The sequence below is a fragment of the Myotis myotis genome, unplaced genomic scaffold (assembly GCF_014108235.1).
Source record: "Myotis myotis isolate mMyoMyo1 unplaced genomic scaffold, mMyoMyo1.p scaffold_m19_p_13, whole genome shotgun sequence".
Classification (NCBI taxonomy): domain Eukaryota; kingdom Metazoa; phylum Chordata; class Mammalia; order Chiroptera; family Vespertilionidae; genus Myotis; species Myotis myotis.
In genome coordinates, this window is record NW_023416317.1 from 30,663,818 (window position 1) to 30,681,372 (window position 17,555).

Below are 17,555 nucleotides of genomic sequence, written 5' to 3' on the forward strand. Positions count from 1 at the left end.
CCTTGTCCCACCTGCCATTGAGCAGCAAGATGTGAAGCTGCTGGGTCAGCCCTGGGCACACTGGGTTGTGGCTCTGAATTTTAATAGGAAATTTTCAGATGATTACTGAATAAAGGTCAATCTTGCTCTTGTCACCTGGGTCCTTCCCTCCCTTCTCCCTATTGCTCAGCTCCTTGGCCACAAGACAATAAAAGAATGAAGACCCAACAGCCATTGCCAACCAAGAAAAAGAAATACCCTTCTCCAACAAGAGAAAGAGCTGGCCATAGAAGAGGCAAGCAGCTTGCAACTCATACGCTGAATCCATGGCCTTGAACTTTACTTTACACTTCTTTTTTCTTGTCTTCAAACACCCAGATGGCATGTATTCTCTAAGTGAGCAATATTAGTGGATGTCTACATGGATCTTTTCACCGAGATTCTTCTTTTCCTGTTTTTTGCTCTCTCACTTTCTCACAAGGAGAGGGTTTACTTGAATGCTTCTGTGGGAAGATTAAAATGAAATCCTCACCTCCAAAATCCTCCCCGCACATTCCCCCTGCAGGTAGAGTATCTGCAGAGTGAGCCCCTAGCAGCATGGCCTTTGATCAGTTATCCTCCTGGTCTTGCCCTTCCTCCCTCCCTGGGCTCTCTCTCTCTCTCTCTTACACTGTCCAACTCCCTCTTTCTCTTACCTCTGGGTCTGTAAACTGTACTGGATGAGAGTTTCTTCGCTGCCCTCAGATCTTTGAATCCAGCTCTCCCAGAGGAAGCGCTCGGCCTTGATGGAGCTGGTTTTGGGCTTCTGGAGTCTTTAGAAAATTGCACTTGCTTCTGTGTGCTCTGGGAGGGCTGGATTGAAGGGCCTGGTTCCTCTTTCTGAGATAAACACTTTGCCTTCTAGAGATTCTCTGGGCCCATGACCTCTTTTTGTGAGGAGGCTCTCTGTTGCATGAAGGGCTCCCAGGCCAAGCCCTCCCAGAGGCCCTATTAGGCTGGGTACATGGGCAAACACTCCCACCCCCTGTATCAACTTCTCTAACAATGCACAGGAGTCCCACAGAACTAGAGGGAGATTTGCAAAGACTCCCAGAACCTCAAAGCTGGTCAGGGCTTTCGAAACTTCATCAGTCCTTTTATTTAACTTCTTGTGGTCATAGCTCTTTGAGGGCAATGCTCCAACAAAGAGGACACCCCAGTGAACTCAACCAACAGGGATTATAATTTTTTTTTTGGTTTTGTTTTAACTTTTCTTAAATACCAAAACCAGATTAAGGCAACCCAATGAAAGAGAATTACAGGCCAACATCCCTCATGAACATAGATGCCAAAATCCACAACAAAATTCTAGCAAATTACATTCAGCATTACATCAGAAAGATCATATACCATGACCAAATAGGATTTATCCCAGGGATGCAAGAATGGCACAATATCCGCAAATCAATAAACGTGATATATCACATAAACAAAATGAGAGGTAAAATTCACATAGTCATATCAATTGATGCAGAAAAAGCATTTCACAAAATCCAACACCCTTTCTTGATAAAAACTCTTAGTAAAATGGGAATAGAGGGATCATACCTCACATAATAAAAGCCTTATATGACAAACCTACAGCCAACAACATACTCAATGGGCAAAAACTAAAACCATTTCACCTAAGAACAGGAACGAGACAGGGATGCCAATTTCACCACTCCTGTTCGACATAGTACTGGAAGTGCCATAGCAATTAGACAAGAAGAAGAAATAAAAGGTATCCAAATTGGAAAAGAAGACATAAAACTGTCCTTATTCGAAGATGACATGATACTGTACATAGAAAAACCCCAAAGACTCCATAAAAATTCTTAGACTTAATAAATGAATTTGGCAATGTAGCAGGATACAAAATTACCACCAAAAAATATATGGCATTTCTTATACACCAATAGTGAACTTACAGAAAGAGAGATTAAAAACAATTCCATTTGCCATTGCACCAAAAAAATTAAGATAACCTAGGAATAAACGTAACTAAGGAGGTAAAAGACCTATACTCAGAAAACTACAGGGCACTGGAAAAAGAAATAGAGGAAGATAAAGAGATGAAAGAACATACTGTGTTCATGGATTGGTAGAATCAACATCATTAAAATGTCCATACTACCCAAAGCAATCTACAGATTCAATGCACTGCCCATTAAAATACCAATGGCATATTTTACAGACCTAGAATGAACTCTCCAAAAATTCATCTGGAATAAAAAAAGACCCCAAATAGCTGTAGCAACCCTGAGAAAGAAGAACAAAGTAGGAGGGACCTAAATACCAGATATCAAGCTGTATTTCAAAGCCACTGATCTCAAAACTGCCGGGTACTGGCACAAGAACAGACATATAGACCAATGGAATAGAATAGAGAACCCAGAAATCGGCCCAAGCCACTATGTTCAATTAATATTTGACAAGGAGGCAAGAACATACAATGGAGTCAAGACAGTCTCTTCAATAAATGGTGTTGGGAAAATTGGACAGATACATGCCAAAAAATGAAACTAGACCACCAACTTACACCATACACAAAAATAAACTCAAAATGGTTAAAGGACTTAAATGTAAGATGGGAAACCATAAAAATAATAGAGGAATCCACAGGCAGCAAAATCTCAGACATATGCCAAAGCAATATCTTCACTGATGCACCTCCTAGGGCAATGGAAACTAAAGAGAAAATAAACAAATGGGACTACATAAAAATGAAAAGCTTCTGTAGAGCAAAAGAAACCATCAACAAAACAACAAGAAAGCCCACCGCATGAGAGAACATATTTGCCAATGTTATCACCGATAAGGGTTTAATCTCCACAATTTATAGGGAACTCATACAACTTAACCACCTGAATTGTTAACTGCTGTGCTTTGCACATACTAGGTGCTCAATAAATATGTGTTGGCTTGGAGACAGCTGAAAGAGGCATGACAAGGACCTTCCCCCAGGTGGTCAGCCCCTCCTACATGATGACAGGCACATGGGGAGAAGGGTTTGCCCATCTGTCCCCACACACCAGGCTCAGAGCAGAGATAAGGCATCTCTGAGAAACTTGAGTCACACTTTGCTCCAATCCTCAGGGCATGAGCTGGCTCAGACTCTGAAATCCCATCCTGATCTCTCTCATGCTAATAATACACTGGCCTTACTAATAATAATTATGCTGAGTCTTTTTCAAAAGGGCATTTCACTCAGGGCCTGATATCCCTAATTGAGCATCTGGTGACAAAGTGACCTGGGGAGAGATAGTCAAGGAAGGAGGAGGCAGAACCAAATGAAGAATTATTTGAATGGCAGAGCATGGGGTAGATTTGAATTATTCCTCCCTCATCTTAATTAATGCTACAGAAGAATTTCCAGGGGACCGGGACTCTGTTATGTTGGCTGCAATGAAAGTGCCCCCCTCTTTTCCTTGATTGTCTTAATTCTTCTCCACTTTCCCATCCATCCAAGAGATAGCCTGTTACCCAAGCTCAATGACTGAAAGAAGAGCAAGAAATCATAATTTGAAAACGGCCTCATGAAGGAAGCTATGGATGGAAAAGGGAAGGGAAGTATGATTTATACGTAAAAACCACCAGGGACTGTGGGGAGACATGAAGCTGGACCTGGGATCACTGGATGGAAAGCCAGCAAGCCTTGCTCGTTTTGACAGCTGAAGGTCCTAGCCTGAGCTGAAACCTCTCAGGCAAAGGGATCAACCTACTTAGCAGCAACGTAAAAAAATATTTTATTGGTATTTTTAGACAGAGAGGAGGAGGAGAAGGAGGGGAGAGAAACACTGATGTGGGAGCAGAACATTAATGGGCTGCTCCTGCATGCCTCCTGAGTGGGAATCAAACCAGCAAACTTTCCATGCACAGGATGACGCCCAATGAACTGAGCCCTATGGGCCAGGGCAGCAGCAACTTCTGGGGATGGGCAGGTGCAGACTGAGGGGGCACTGTCCTAAGGCTTGCGGGAAGGATTGTCTTTGAGATAATTTCCTGCTTTCTTTGCACCTTGTAAGTACTTAGTACATTGTAAGAAAAAAAATCTAAAACATTCTATAGCAGTGGCACTCACTTCTCAGTGGTAATGAAAGGAAGAAGCCCAGCTGTTACTGACTCAAGGTTTGTGTCTGTGTGTATCTATGTCTGAGTAGCCTGTGCGTGTGTGTGTGTGTGTGTGTGTGCGTGTGTGTGTTTCTGTGTGTCCCTGACTGTGCTTTGTATATCTATCTGTGTACACTGCACTTTGAAAAATGAAGGATATTGATATATTCTTGCAACGCGAGTTTGTGAAATAAATATATGCCCCCACCTGTAGTTTTAATGCAGTGGTTCCTGAGCGTGGTCCAGGACTAGTAGACCTTTCAGCATTATTGGGGTATGTGTGTGAAATGCACATTCCTGGGCCCTACCTCAGATCTACAGATCAGAAACTCAGGGTGGGGCCCAGAAATCAGCACGTTCACAGCTCTTTAGGGGGAACCGTGCATAGTGAAGTGTGAGAACCACGGTCTCAATGGACCCAGCCATCTGAGTTGCCTTTCCCCCTGCTTTCTCCTGAGAAGTTTTCTTCAAAATTCTTCCCCGATGATCCTGTCATGAGGGTCCTCCACTTCCATTTGTGACTATCAGCTTGCTGGGCTTCGGGAGGCTCTCTGCTTTAGTGCTTTCTGTTTGGGGCTGAGCAGGAATAGGCAGAGTTACAGGATCTTTTTTATCAGTTAGCCTTGAAAATGCACACCTGAGTGTGACTTGCCGTGGGGTGTGGATTCTGAGAACGTGGAAAGCACACGTGGCAGCATCCACAGCGATCACCTGAGCCACAGCCAGGGCAGGACTGACACTGGGGCTGCTTCCCCTTTAGCACATGGGGCTTACAAATTCTCACAAGTCCCATTTTATAAGTGAGGAGACTGGAGGCCAAGTTTACAGAGTATAGTTCGAGTCCAAGTCCTGCATTCTTCCTGCCATGTTCAAAGAACCACCTTGCCACACCAGAGTGTGAAAGGCTCTAGAGAGGTCTTTTTGCCTCCTTCCCAGCCCACCGGGCTGAAGACAGGGCTCAAATGGGCAGCATAACATCGTGGAATAAAAGGTCAAAAACTTTTTTGTGAAAGAAAAGTCCTGAGAGACATCAGCATGGATGATCTTGGCTACACTGGATGCTCTCTCCTGGGAACACAGTGAGGACAGAGGCTACAGCTGGAACAATTCATGGGAATAATGGAGGAGGATGGAACAAGGGTCCTGCCTCCATGGTGACCTGGGATGACCAAAATTCATCACAGGGGGACAGGGCCTCTGTAGAGCACATGTGGGACAGGCCTGATTTCCCCCAATAGGTTCTGGGTAAGCCCTGGGGCCAGGTGCTCACAGAGATCACCCTTGGGGAGAGGCTGTCCCTTGTCCCACAAGGAGGATGGACCCTCTGTGCTCAGAGCCCCAGGGAGCAGTACAGGAAATGAGTCTGACTCAGATGGGGCAGGTTCTAGAGCAGGGGTCCTTAAACTTTTTAAACAGGGGGCCAGTTCACTGTCCCTCAGACCATTGGAGGGCCAGACTATAGTTTAAAAAAAAAAACTATGAACAAATTCCTATGCACACTGCACATATCTTATTTTGAAGTAAAAAAACAAAACGGGAACAAATACAATATTTGTATTTGCATGTGGCCCGCGGGCTGTAGTTTGAGAACCCCTGTTCTAGAGGAAGTGGAAGAGTTGCGCTGTCCCTGAGTGAGTCCAGGCATTCAATGAGGGGCTGCAACAGGAAGCTCAGTATGTGAGGAAGAGCTGGGGAAGGGACCAAGATCCAGGACGGACAGGGCACAGCCAGCAAATCACCTGAGATGGTTTTTGCCTCCCACAAGGAGGAGCAGATGCCCAAGAAACAGCGCTGTGTGAGGTTTACTGGGGGGACGGAGTAGGGCAGGCAATGTCAGCAGACATCATGAGACAGAAAATGAAAAGCAGGAGGAACTGGGCCTGGAAGGAAGTGAGCTTCAGAAGCTGCAGAAGCCAGGTGCAGGTGAGGAGAGGAAGGAGCAGGGAGAGGAGCAAAGGGGAAGGGGCTGAGGGAGATCAGAGGCACCTTGAAGATGGAGTGAAGTTCCTGATGAAACAGGGAGGCCTGCGGGGGCAGGGCTGGGGAAGGCTGGAGACTTCTCAGACAGCCTGTGGTTCTGAAGGACAGCGAAGCTGGCACTACTGTAGCAGAAGGAACTGGCGGAATACTAAGGAGGGAAGATTTCGCTCACAGAGGGACTGGATGGGGCCTCTTCCTACTACTGCTCAGGAGAGAAGGCAAACCATGCTGGAGCAGAACTATGACTTAACCAGCAGAAAGCTGCCATCGGAGAAGATTTATGGGATCCAGTTGGGGCTCCACCCACCAACGTGACCGGGTAAAGGGTGAATGTGTATATGAGCCCCAAATGTAGAGTTAATCAAAGATATGGTGCCTTTCCTGGCATGTAAGTGCCTGTTTTTTCCTTTTGATAACAGGAGACAGGACCCGTGAAAAGCAGATGTGACCCATGGAGTCAAACATGGAAAACTGGTCTGTAGTGGTTCCAGCATGGTGTTATGGACTGAATGCGCTTGTCTTCCCAAAATGTAGATGCTGAATCCCTAAGCCCCACTGTAATAGGAGCTGGAGATGGGACCTTTAGTACATAATTAGGTTTGGATGAGGTCATGAGTGTGAAATCCCCATCATGGAGAGAGACCTGAGCTCTCTTCCTCTCTCTGCCTTGTGAGGACGCAGTGAGAAAGCGGCCATCTGCAAGCCAGTCAGAAGGTTCTCATCAGAAACTAAATCTGCCAGCACCTTGATCTTGGACTTCCCAGTCTCCATAACTGTGAGAAGTAACTGTCCGTTGTTTAAGCTGCCCAGTCTGTGGTGTTTTGTTATAGCTGCCTGAGTAAACTAAGATACACGGGAAGGCTAACTTGAACACCCATAACAGTATGCAGAAATGTACCTGCCAAAAAGAAAGTTGTACAGATGTTAGAGCCCAGCCCAGCTCATTTATCTGTCCTCTTAAAGAACGGGAATATTAGGAGCAGTTCAGACTGCCTCCCTGGCTTAGTGGATTTATTCCAATCACAAGAAAGCACAAAGGAAGGAATTTTTTCTGTTCATTGTCCCAGGAGCCTGGTGGGAAGGAAATGCTTCTGGAGCTAGAAATCGCAATTTAAAACAGAGAAAAAGAGATGTGGGCAAAAGGATGGCAGAGAATGAAAACAGAATGAGAGATGAAGTCCAAGGCCTACTAGGAAAGACTAGGAAACTTTAATATTTTCCTCTCTCTCTCTCTCTCTCTCTCTCCCTCCCTTCCACTCTCTCTCTAATCTCTCTAAAGCTCAATAGAAAAAATATCCTCAGGTGAGGATTAAAAAATAATCAAAATGCTCTAAACAAATGTCTTTCAAAAATTCGTAGGTATCAAAATTGCCTGGGAAATTGTAGTAACAACGCCAGGGCCCAGACCGTACTCTACTTCAATGCGTCTATCAGGGGTGGGCAAACTTTTTGACTCGAGGGCCACAATGGGTTCTTAAACTGGACCGGAGGGCCGGAACAAAAGCATGGATGGAGTGTTTGTGTGAACTAATATAAATTCAAAGTAAACATCATTACATAAAAGGGTACGGTCTTTTTTTTTTTTTTTAGTTTTATTCATTTCAAACGGGCCGGATCCGGCCCGCAGGCTGTAGTTTGCCCACGGCTGGTATGTGCTCCTTATTAGCTTTCCAGACAAGTCTGATACTCACCAAAATTTGAGAAACACTGTTCAAAACTAAACCTACAGTCTACTCCCAACCCTTCTATTCCTCCAAGCAGTTTCCAGATCTAAGGCACCCTTATTCATGTAGAGGCACAGGTCGGATACAGGATATGATCCTTGGACCTCTGTCTCCTTCACCTCCAAGCATTATTTACTATCAACTCCTTTTTATGTTACTCCCCCGATCCCTCTGAGCTTCATTTTTTCCCCACTGCCCCATAGCCTCCTGACCTCTTATTGCTTCTACTGTTGCCTTTCCCACCTATCATCCACAATGCAGCCAGGATACATGTTTACATATAAGAATATATATATATATATATATATATATATATATATATATATATATATAAAAATAACAATTTTAAATCTCTAGAAAAGTTGCCAGAATGCGACAAAGAATGTCTATACACTCTTCATCCAGCTACTCCATTCCAACCCTCAACAGTTGTCCCAGAAATGCTCTTCATACCTGGTTGGTTATGCGTTATCATACTTCCCTAATACCTTTCAATATGCAATAGATGCTCAGTCTCCTTGACCTTCATGACCTTAGAATTTTTAAAGATCATAAGCCAGGTGTTTAATAGAACATACCTCAATTTTATTTAATCTGATATTTCTTCAAGATGAGACCTAGGTTATAACTTTTTGAACAGAGTATGTTATATTTTCTTTTCATTGCATCCTATCAGGTGCCACTCAATATCTGCTGTCCTGTTATTGCTGGTGTGAACTTTAATAACTTGATTCAGATGGTGTTGCCAAACTTCTCTGTAAAGTTACTTTCTCCCTTTGTAATACATGTTTTTTGGGGAAATCCTTTGAGGCTATGTAAAATCCTACTTGCCTCTCAACTTTTATCCTAAGTTTTAGTATGCATTGATATTTCTGAATCTGATGGCCACCAATAGTGATTTTCTAATAATATCGTTCTTTTCCGTATTGGGAAAAGCTTCCTCTTCTTTTCATTTGTTTATTCATGTATATTCATATCAGTATGGACTCCACAGCTCCTATCGTACTCAATGGGTTATAAATTGCTAGTATCATCATCTATTTTGAGACTCAAAATTATCCCATATTTGGACATTGAGAGGCCCTTCAAGCTGAGTATTGTTCTTTTGCTATGTCCCCATCATTATTTGAGCACTTTCTTACTCTCTGGAACAAAAAGATGTGCCAGCTTATCTAATTCTTTCTCTTCCAGTCCCTAGAAGGGGCCATTTCTCTAATGAGTCTTGGTTGCTTTTAGTGTAAAATAGTGTACAGAATCCAAGACCTGAATGCCAGGTGTACTCTTCACTACCCAGGTGTCATTGCTTTGAGGCAGTCACATCCTACATTTATTTCTCTTTCATTTCATATGTTGAAAACCACAAGTTCATACCAATACTTCCAATTCCAGTTCAGCACCACACAGTTCATTCCAGCTTTCATGCTTTCCATATTTGTACATTATCTCCAAAATGTTTATCAATGACCCTGTATAGAGGTAATTTTCTAATTTGCTAAGCTGCCGGCGCCCTCACACACAGGTCTCGATCCCTGCTAGCACTTGCCTCCCTTGCTCAGATTTCTACTTTGATTGGGCCTGCTAAATCTCTTGTTGGTGAAAGAAAAAAGGAAGAAAGCCAAGAAAGTATTTTTGTTTTGTTTTTAAAGAAGGGAGAAGAAGAGCTTGGAAGGGAAAGACAAGAGAAAGGCCAAGTTATTTTTCTAAAATGAAAATCCATCACCTTTGGGTTGTGTGTGTGTGTGCGCGCGCACACACACACACACAGCCTTTGAATGCCTTCCCATTGCTCTAAGGCTGTAAATTTCATCACAAGGATCCAGGAGGCCCTGCATGATGTAACTGCTATTGACCTCCTTGGTCACTTTCCCTCTCTTTCTCCAAATGCCAAGTAACAGAGTTTTCTCTCTAAAAGTCCATCTTCCTTCTTGCCATAGGTCCTTTGTATATGCTGCTAATGTCTCTTAATGATCTAACTGTCCCCATTCACTTAGGTAACTTGTTTTTCAAATCTCTGCAGGAGCACCATCTTTGCCTCTGGAAACTTTCCTTAATGCCACTAGATACAGTCAGACTATTTTGCTATTTATGGTTTTATTCACACTCTCACAGAACACAGTGGTTCTTATCTCAACTGGTAATTACGAATCTGGCTGGTGGGTACATGGCTGTCCTCTGTAAAATTCTATCAAGTTTTCTGCATACTTGAAATTTTTCAAAATAAAACCTCAGGAAAAATAAATAAGTTCCAGGAATAGTAAATATTTAAATATAGAACAAAAAACCCAATAAAATAGTACAGGAAACTTTAAAAAAAAAAAGCATTTTATAACCTTGGAGCAAAGAGAACTTTTAAAACAAAGCAGGAAATCCAAGAAAAACATAGAGGGGAAAAAATAAGTATATTTTACTACATGAGTATTGACCGGTTTGGGAAGCCAAAGGGTATCATAAACAGTATCACACAAACAACATATTGGTGTGTGTGTGTGGGGGGGGGGGGGGGGGGCGCTGATTGTATCATATATATGCAGACAAAGGGTTACCATCCCTACTAGAAAAGGACTTCCTATAAATTTCTAAAAAACCAACAAATAACCCGATAGAAAAATAGGTAGAGATAGGTAGAGATAATTAACAGAAGAGGAAACAGAAGTCCCCATAGCTGTGTGAATATCTCTAAGTCAAATGCAAATGCAAATGCAAACAAAATGAGGTATCATTTTTCATCTTTGGGTTGGCACAGTTTTAAAGGTTGATCACCTCCAGTGCTGGTGGAGAGGCTGGAAGAACGGCACCAAACACTCCTGGTGGAGCGTGAATGTTTACAACTTTCAGAACAGCAACTTGGCAGTAAGAATGCCCGACAGGCACACGAGACAGAGAACAATAGGCATAGTATGATTCCACCTTTATAATATCAAAATTTTCAAATTTTTGAGCAAACAGAAAACTGTGAAAAGAGACATCTAACTGTTGAAATAGGTGCTTCAGGACAGGGGTTGGTTAACACACGATGCCCCGAGTGCCAACCCTGCCTGGTCACCTGGCTCTCTGGGGCCCATGAGCTAAGAATGGAGTTTATACCTTTTTAAAGGGTGACATTTTAAATGATTATGTAATTTTCTACATAATATCCTCGTTTTGCCTCTTGGCCAGCAAAACGTAAACTATTTACTTCCTGGCCTTTTAGTTACTGACCCCGGCTTCAGGGGAATGTAGATTCTTAGTTATCCTTTTCCTCTTCTTTCTCTGTAATGTTTTCCTTTTTATAATGATGAATACTTTGCACGTTGAAAGAACATAGCTAGATCGGTAGGTAGATCAGTCACCGTGGATGCCACTGACAATGGGCATAGGAAGATAAGAGGAGACCAGGGGGACTAGTTGGAAGCTGCCGGGCCAGGCTAGGCGAAAGAGAATGGTCCTTTGGAAGAGGGTGGGGGCCAACAGGTGAAAAGAAGGAAGAGATTTTATAAGAACCTATCGGAGTTGCTGAGGGATTGGGCATGCATGGTGAGGCATACAGAAAAACTCAAGGCTGAGTCCTAGGTTTCAGTTATTAGTTGAGTGGTGCAACTACTGAGATGGAGAGAGTGGGGAAGGGAAACTGGAGAGTGAATCAAGGGCTTTATTGAGACCTGTGAAAGTTCTAAGATAAAGTGTGCGAACTAGGCAATGGACATCGATGATTAGAACTGCCTGGGATGTGGAGGAGGGGGCAGAGCAGGAAAAACATTTAGGAGTACTGATCATGTAGATGGTACTTACAGCTATCTGGAAGCAATGGAAAGGGAGAAGAGAAGGGTACCCAGAGTCTACCTGGTGACACAGTGCCAACCCCATTGGAGCCTGTTCCCTACAGACAGACATCTCTGATACTACTGTCAAACTGTTTGGATTCCCCCAAGTCATCTGTTCCAAAATGCCCTCTTCCCATTGGCCAAGAAACACCATGGCTACCGAGTAGATACCGACCCTTCCTCACAGCCTATGCACAAATGCTTGCCTGGACAGCCAGCTGCTATCATTCCTCCCAGATGGATGGTTCCCCCAACACCCGGCTTCCCCAGTGGAGAGATGAGTTCAGGTCCCAGTCCTTCAGAGTATGGCCCTACCATGGGTCCTCAGACAGGTGTAGCCACCTTTTATTCATGCCATGCTTTTACCCGAGAATACCAAGAAGGACTTACCAAGGAGCTAGTGTAGGTGGGGTCTGAGGTGTCATCCTGGAGGTAGCGGGAAAGGCCAAAGTCGGACACCTTGCAGACCAGGTTACTGTTGACCAGAATGTTCCTAGCAGCCAGGTCCCGGTGCACGTAGTTCATCTCAGCCAGGTACTTCATGCCAGCAGCGATGCCCCTGAGCATCCCCACCAGCTGGATCACTGTGAACTGTCCATCATTTTGCTGTAATAAGACACAAGGGGCATCGGGATCAAGATGAGCTTCAGTGGTTAAACAAAAGCCAAGGTGCCACCGCCCTGATGCTTGTCAGCCTCTCAGTGCTGGCTGACCGCTCACTGCCTCTCCTTCCCCACTTCCGTCCTCATCCCTCTCCTTGAACACTCTGTTCTCTTCTCCTTGCCAAGCCCTGTCAATTTCATCTCCAAATTACACCTCAAACCTATCCACTCCTCTCCATCTCCACTGCCACCACTCTAACCAAGTCATTGTCATCCATCACCTCTAACAGCCACTGTGCACCTGCCCCCCCCCCCATCCATTCTCCACACCGTAGCTAGAGCCATCTTTGTAAGACATAAATCAGGGCATGTCACTCTCTGGCTTAAAGCTCTCTAATAGCCTCCCATTGCATTAAGGTAAAGCTCCAAACTCCTTAGCGTGGCCCACGAGACCCCATGGGATCAGCTAGTGCCTCACCTTATGCCAGTGTAGCCCTCATGCCTGTGCTAAAGCCACAGTGACTGCTGACCTTCCAGTCTTTTTCCATGCCAGGCTCTTCCTGCCTTAGAGGCCTTACATACACCATTCCCCCTGCTTTTCCCTCACTATCCACACCTACCTGCCTTTCAGGTTTCCCCAGAGAGGATGTCTCTGTAACCAGTCCCCTTCCTCAAATATATTTAGCACGTTCTTACAATATCTTTCGGTGTATGCTCTTATTTTTATTCTTGGTACATATAAACTTTTAGTTTGTGTGTGCATGCCTCTCTCTCTCTGATACTTGACTCTAAGCAATTTGAGCCTAAGAACCCTCCCTCTTGTGGTCACCACTGTATTCCTAGTGCCAAGAGCTTTAATGTAGGTGGAAAAAGCTCAGTAAATTTGTGCTGAATGAATGACTGGCACATATATCCCGGTTTCCGGAATTAAATGTTAAGGCATCTTCCTTGGGTACAATCAGCGCTGACACTGGGATAACCATACCGACCTCCCAGGGATCGGTGGTGCAGAAGTGCACACATGTGTCTGGCATGTGGACCCTACCAGAGAATGGGAGCTGTTGCTGCTCCTCCTCATGCCAATCTGCAGTGCTGCCCTCTCCCCAACCATCAGTGGGCTCAGTTTCTTGGGTGGATGCCATTCTTAATGGTTAAATGACAGGCTCTTCAGTGAATGCCATCCCCCTGCCTCCCCAAAGCCCGTGTCTTGACTCTGCACACACTGATTAAATGAGTGAACACTGGGCCACATTGCTAAGAACACATTTCCCCATCTTGTCCAGCCATAACTGCTCCCCAAAGGGCTATGACTTGTGTTCTGTAAGTAGAGGATGTCCCAGGCATTGAAATGTTTGGACTGGAGGAGAGGTGGGAAGAGGCAGACATCTAGGGTCCAGTCTAGTTACCTGAACATCAGCCCTAGGCAAGCCAGTCACTCCCTCTGCCCAGTGTCCTCATGCGAAATGCAGGAAGCATAAACAGTGTGAGGAGCTTCCATTATTGGATACTTTCTGTATGTGAGATGGTACACAAGGCACTCACGTGCATTACCTTACTTAAATATGTGTAGGACACATCATTCATGCATGGGCTCCTGCAAAAGCATTTTCTATGCAAAAATAAGTATGGGAAAATAAAAAAGGCTCTTATAAAACTACCATGTTTATTAGAGAAAACTCCAACAATCAAAAAGTCTAACAGCCATCATGAATTGTTGAAGACTATTCCTCATGAAAGATGGTGTTTACCAGGGTTATACCCCCTGATCACTTGAAGGATTGGAACAAACTGATACTCTATCCACTCTTTTCTGAGATCCCTTCCAGAGGAGGACCCCCCCGCCCCCAACACATTGGAATTGGCATCCCCCAAACTCCAGGCTGTTTCTAACTCAAACCTTAATCACCTCCCCAGAATGCTTCCTCCATAGTATTTTCTTCTAACAAACTCCAAAAGCAAATGCAGAGCTGCCTTTTGGAAACTATTTCTCAGCACATGGTGCCCATCTATGAGAGCTGGAAGTGCAGTGAGGGATGCAAATTCTCCTTACTAATGAACTTCAGTCAACACCTCCTCAGGAAGTTAGCCAGGCTAGCACCGTTCCCTTTCTCTAAGTAGGTCTCTGGGGATCTACCTTCCCAGAAAGCTCTCGTGCGACTTCTGTATATTAGAAACTGTATTCTCACTCAGCCTGAAGTCACAGGGTCATATGTTTTCAATTTGGGTTGTTACTTCCTCTCCATGAATGTAGACAACAATGCCTTTGAAAACGAATGTCTCCCTAAAGAAGCCAACTTGTATATAAATGTTGAGGCCGGCCCTTGTGGAGATTGTAAACAACTTTGAGAAGAGTAATATTGAAAGCATGTGCAGTAACATGTCTATGTTTCTACGTTAAGCCATTTAAGTCTTCATTGGCCTATTTTATTAATCTGATTTGTTTTAAAATTTACATCAGTCATTCTTAGAGTTTCTGGGGACAGCAAGGGCTAAAAAGTAGCTAAAAGTCCAGGCATTGTAGCCACCCAGGTTGGATCCAGGGTCTGCTGCCCACAGGCTGCATGCTCTTGGTCAAGTTATTTAACTTCCAGAGCAGTTATTTCCACACCTGTAAAATAAGAACACATGTCCATAATGTCCATTCTTCGTAGGGTTTTTACGAGGTTAAATGAGATGAAACATGTAAAAGGGCTTAGCTCAGTGCCTAGTGAATACTAAGACAGCAGCATTGATTGCTGGTATTATCAGCAGGGCCATCAGTGTCTCACAAATCAGCTCTCTCATGTACCTGGGATGCATGATGAGAGAGACTAAGGACACCTGGAGCCAGAACTGTGTTGTGAGTTCTGGTTGTGTGGGGGTGACATCCTAAGATCATTACCTTTGGAGAACCTAGTTCACAAAGCATTCTGAACTCAACAGGTTGGCCTCTGTAACAGCCCTTCCAAGCAACTGTAGTAGCATATGATCAGAAACTAATGACGTGGGTCTAAAGTTTGGATCAATTAATCAACAAACATTGATTTCTTCCATTTCTTGACTTTTGAATGGCAAGTCATACTTCACAGATATGCTCTCATCCTTAAAACTGGTTCTGTGAAAGGCAGGCAATAGTATATTTTTTAATAGAGAAGATAAATTAAGTCTAGAACGTTTAAGTCACCAGCCTTCAATCACTCTGTGTGGTTTTGGCTTATAACAAGATTCTAAGGCCAGAACAGCAATTACATCACTACTGGCATTCCATCTCCAATCAATTGGTAATGGCTGTCTCAAAAGCTGGTTGGAGAAGAAGACTGTGTATAAGCTTCACAGGGAAGGAAGCCATGATTGATTAATGTCTGCTATGGCTATAGAAATAAAAAGAAGAGTCATTTCTACACTACACTCATTATGCTACACTCATCTGACTCTTTTAACTCCTGTCCAGTGCCTTTTCCATGGGAATATATTGACTTTTGTGAAGGCCACTGCATTTTCTTTAGGGTCTGCAGGGTAAACACATATCATGATAAGACTGGATCATGCCTGTTGAGTTCATAATCTCGGTGAAACTTAAAGATGTAAGCATATTAACATTTTCTGACATGTTTAACTGTTTGGTATTCATTTCATTGGTATAACTCCCCAGAAAGAACTTGCAGGAATATGAACAATAAAGATAAAGAAGATTAAAAAAGGTTTCTTTGTGACTTCAGGAAAAGATCTGCCATGCTGAGCACATGGCAAAAACACAGCACATAGAAGAAATACAGCCTCAGTGAAGTGATTTAAATTTTCTTCCCTTCATAAAGTGCTTTCTGCTGAAATTGCTTTTCTGAAAATTCACTGAAGCCACTTGCTGGCCCTTTTATTAGACAGGAAGGATTTAGGTATTTCAACTTCCATTGACAAATCCACTTCAGGAAATGAAACCCTTATTTGATTTGTTTGAAGAGAATGAATCATAGATTTTTTTTTAACTGAAAGAGACCTTTCAAGATCATCCTACTCAATGCCTTTAGTTTATAGATTGGGAAATTGAGTTAACAGATTTGTTCAGGGCCACAGGGTGACTCATGGCAGAGCCCAAAGCAGAACTTCGGTTTCAGGACTTCCAATCTGGTGTTCTCTTCCTGACATCTGGGTTGCTGTTGTCTAGTTTCAGCTCATGAATGAGCTTCCCTGATGAGAAATGTCTCCATTTGTCACTGATCAGTGACTTCCATGAGTCTTTCAGTTATGACCATCTGTGAATGAACCAGCAGCAACCACCAGGCCAATGTTTAGGCACGAAAGCCTCACAGAGCACGGCGACCTTGTTGGCTCAAGCATGGGACATTGATGAGATTCAGGGGTTGTTCCTAAATTTATGGAAGAGCCTCCAGATTAAAGCCCCTGAATTTGAATGCCAAGAAGGAAATATTTAATTGTAGATTTGCATGCTACATAATACCCATGACACAGACTTTGGGAAAAATGGAAAATAATGAACTTACTGAATGTGTGTTAAAAGAATAATGGTGTTTCCAATCCCTCCAGAATGTGAGGGATTCTAAGTCCCCAAAAGGGAGAAGAGCGGTGAGTGAACTGTGCTCACTGGATCCCCAAGGCAGAGCCTCTCGGATGCTGACCCAGGGCAGAAGCTGCAGCCACTGCCCAAAGGGGCCATGTCCAGCGTGAAAAGACCAGTTGGAGGGAGGAGACAGCTGCACACATTGAGGACTCATCCTTTCCCTATCTTCTCTGAATGGCAATCCTAAAATTATTCTACTTCCCAGAAGATGGACCCTACAGAACTTAACTGATGACCTACTTTTAGATTGTATCAAGCAGCAGATACATCAATTAATGTTGCTATGCTCCAGGGTCTGTGGAAAGGCTGAAATTAGATTTATAGATTACCTGCCTCCATGCCGTGCGAGGAGTCAGAAACGCTTCATTTCCCCTCTCCTCCTGGCTCTGCCTGCTCCGGCCGCCCCTTCCTTGCCGTCCTTTCTCTTTGGTTTTCCTGGGCTCCTCTCTTGCCCCTAGCTTTTCTCCCACTGCCTGGGCCTCATCATCATGAAAAATGCTGGTGTCCAATATGTGCCCATGTCCTGGGACGCAAATGGAAACAGCCTGTGCAGAGCAACGCTGTGGGGCTTTGATTTCCCGCAGTCTCCTGAGAATGAATCTCCCTCGCCCTGCGCGGCCCAGGGAGAGAGAGTCTGATCATAGTCCCAGATCATGTTGAGACTCTCTGTGAAGTACGGTCGGGTGACATGTAGGAAATAAATGACTCCTGAAAGGGCATGGAGGCTGGTTCCAGAAAACACTTTTTCTTCTAACATTGCCTTCTACTCACTTTTATTGGACTG

General features: G+C 43.9%; 1 protein-coding gene across 1 annotated transcript in view; it reads right to left on the reverse strand.

Moving 5' to 3' along the window:
- Positions 1 to 17,555, reverse strand: part of EPHB1 (EPH receptor B1) — a 407,554-nt gene that overhangs the window by 31,809 nt on the left and 358,190 nt on the right. Inside the window, exon 12 of the mRNA XM_036332515.1 lies at positions 12,005 to 12,220. Within this exon, the coding sequence (XP_036188408.1) occupies positions 12,005 to 12,220 (216 nt within the window). The remainder of the gene's footprint in view (positions 1 to 12,004; positions 12,221 to 17,555) is intronic.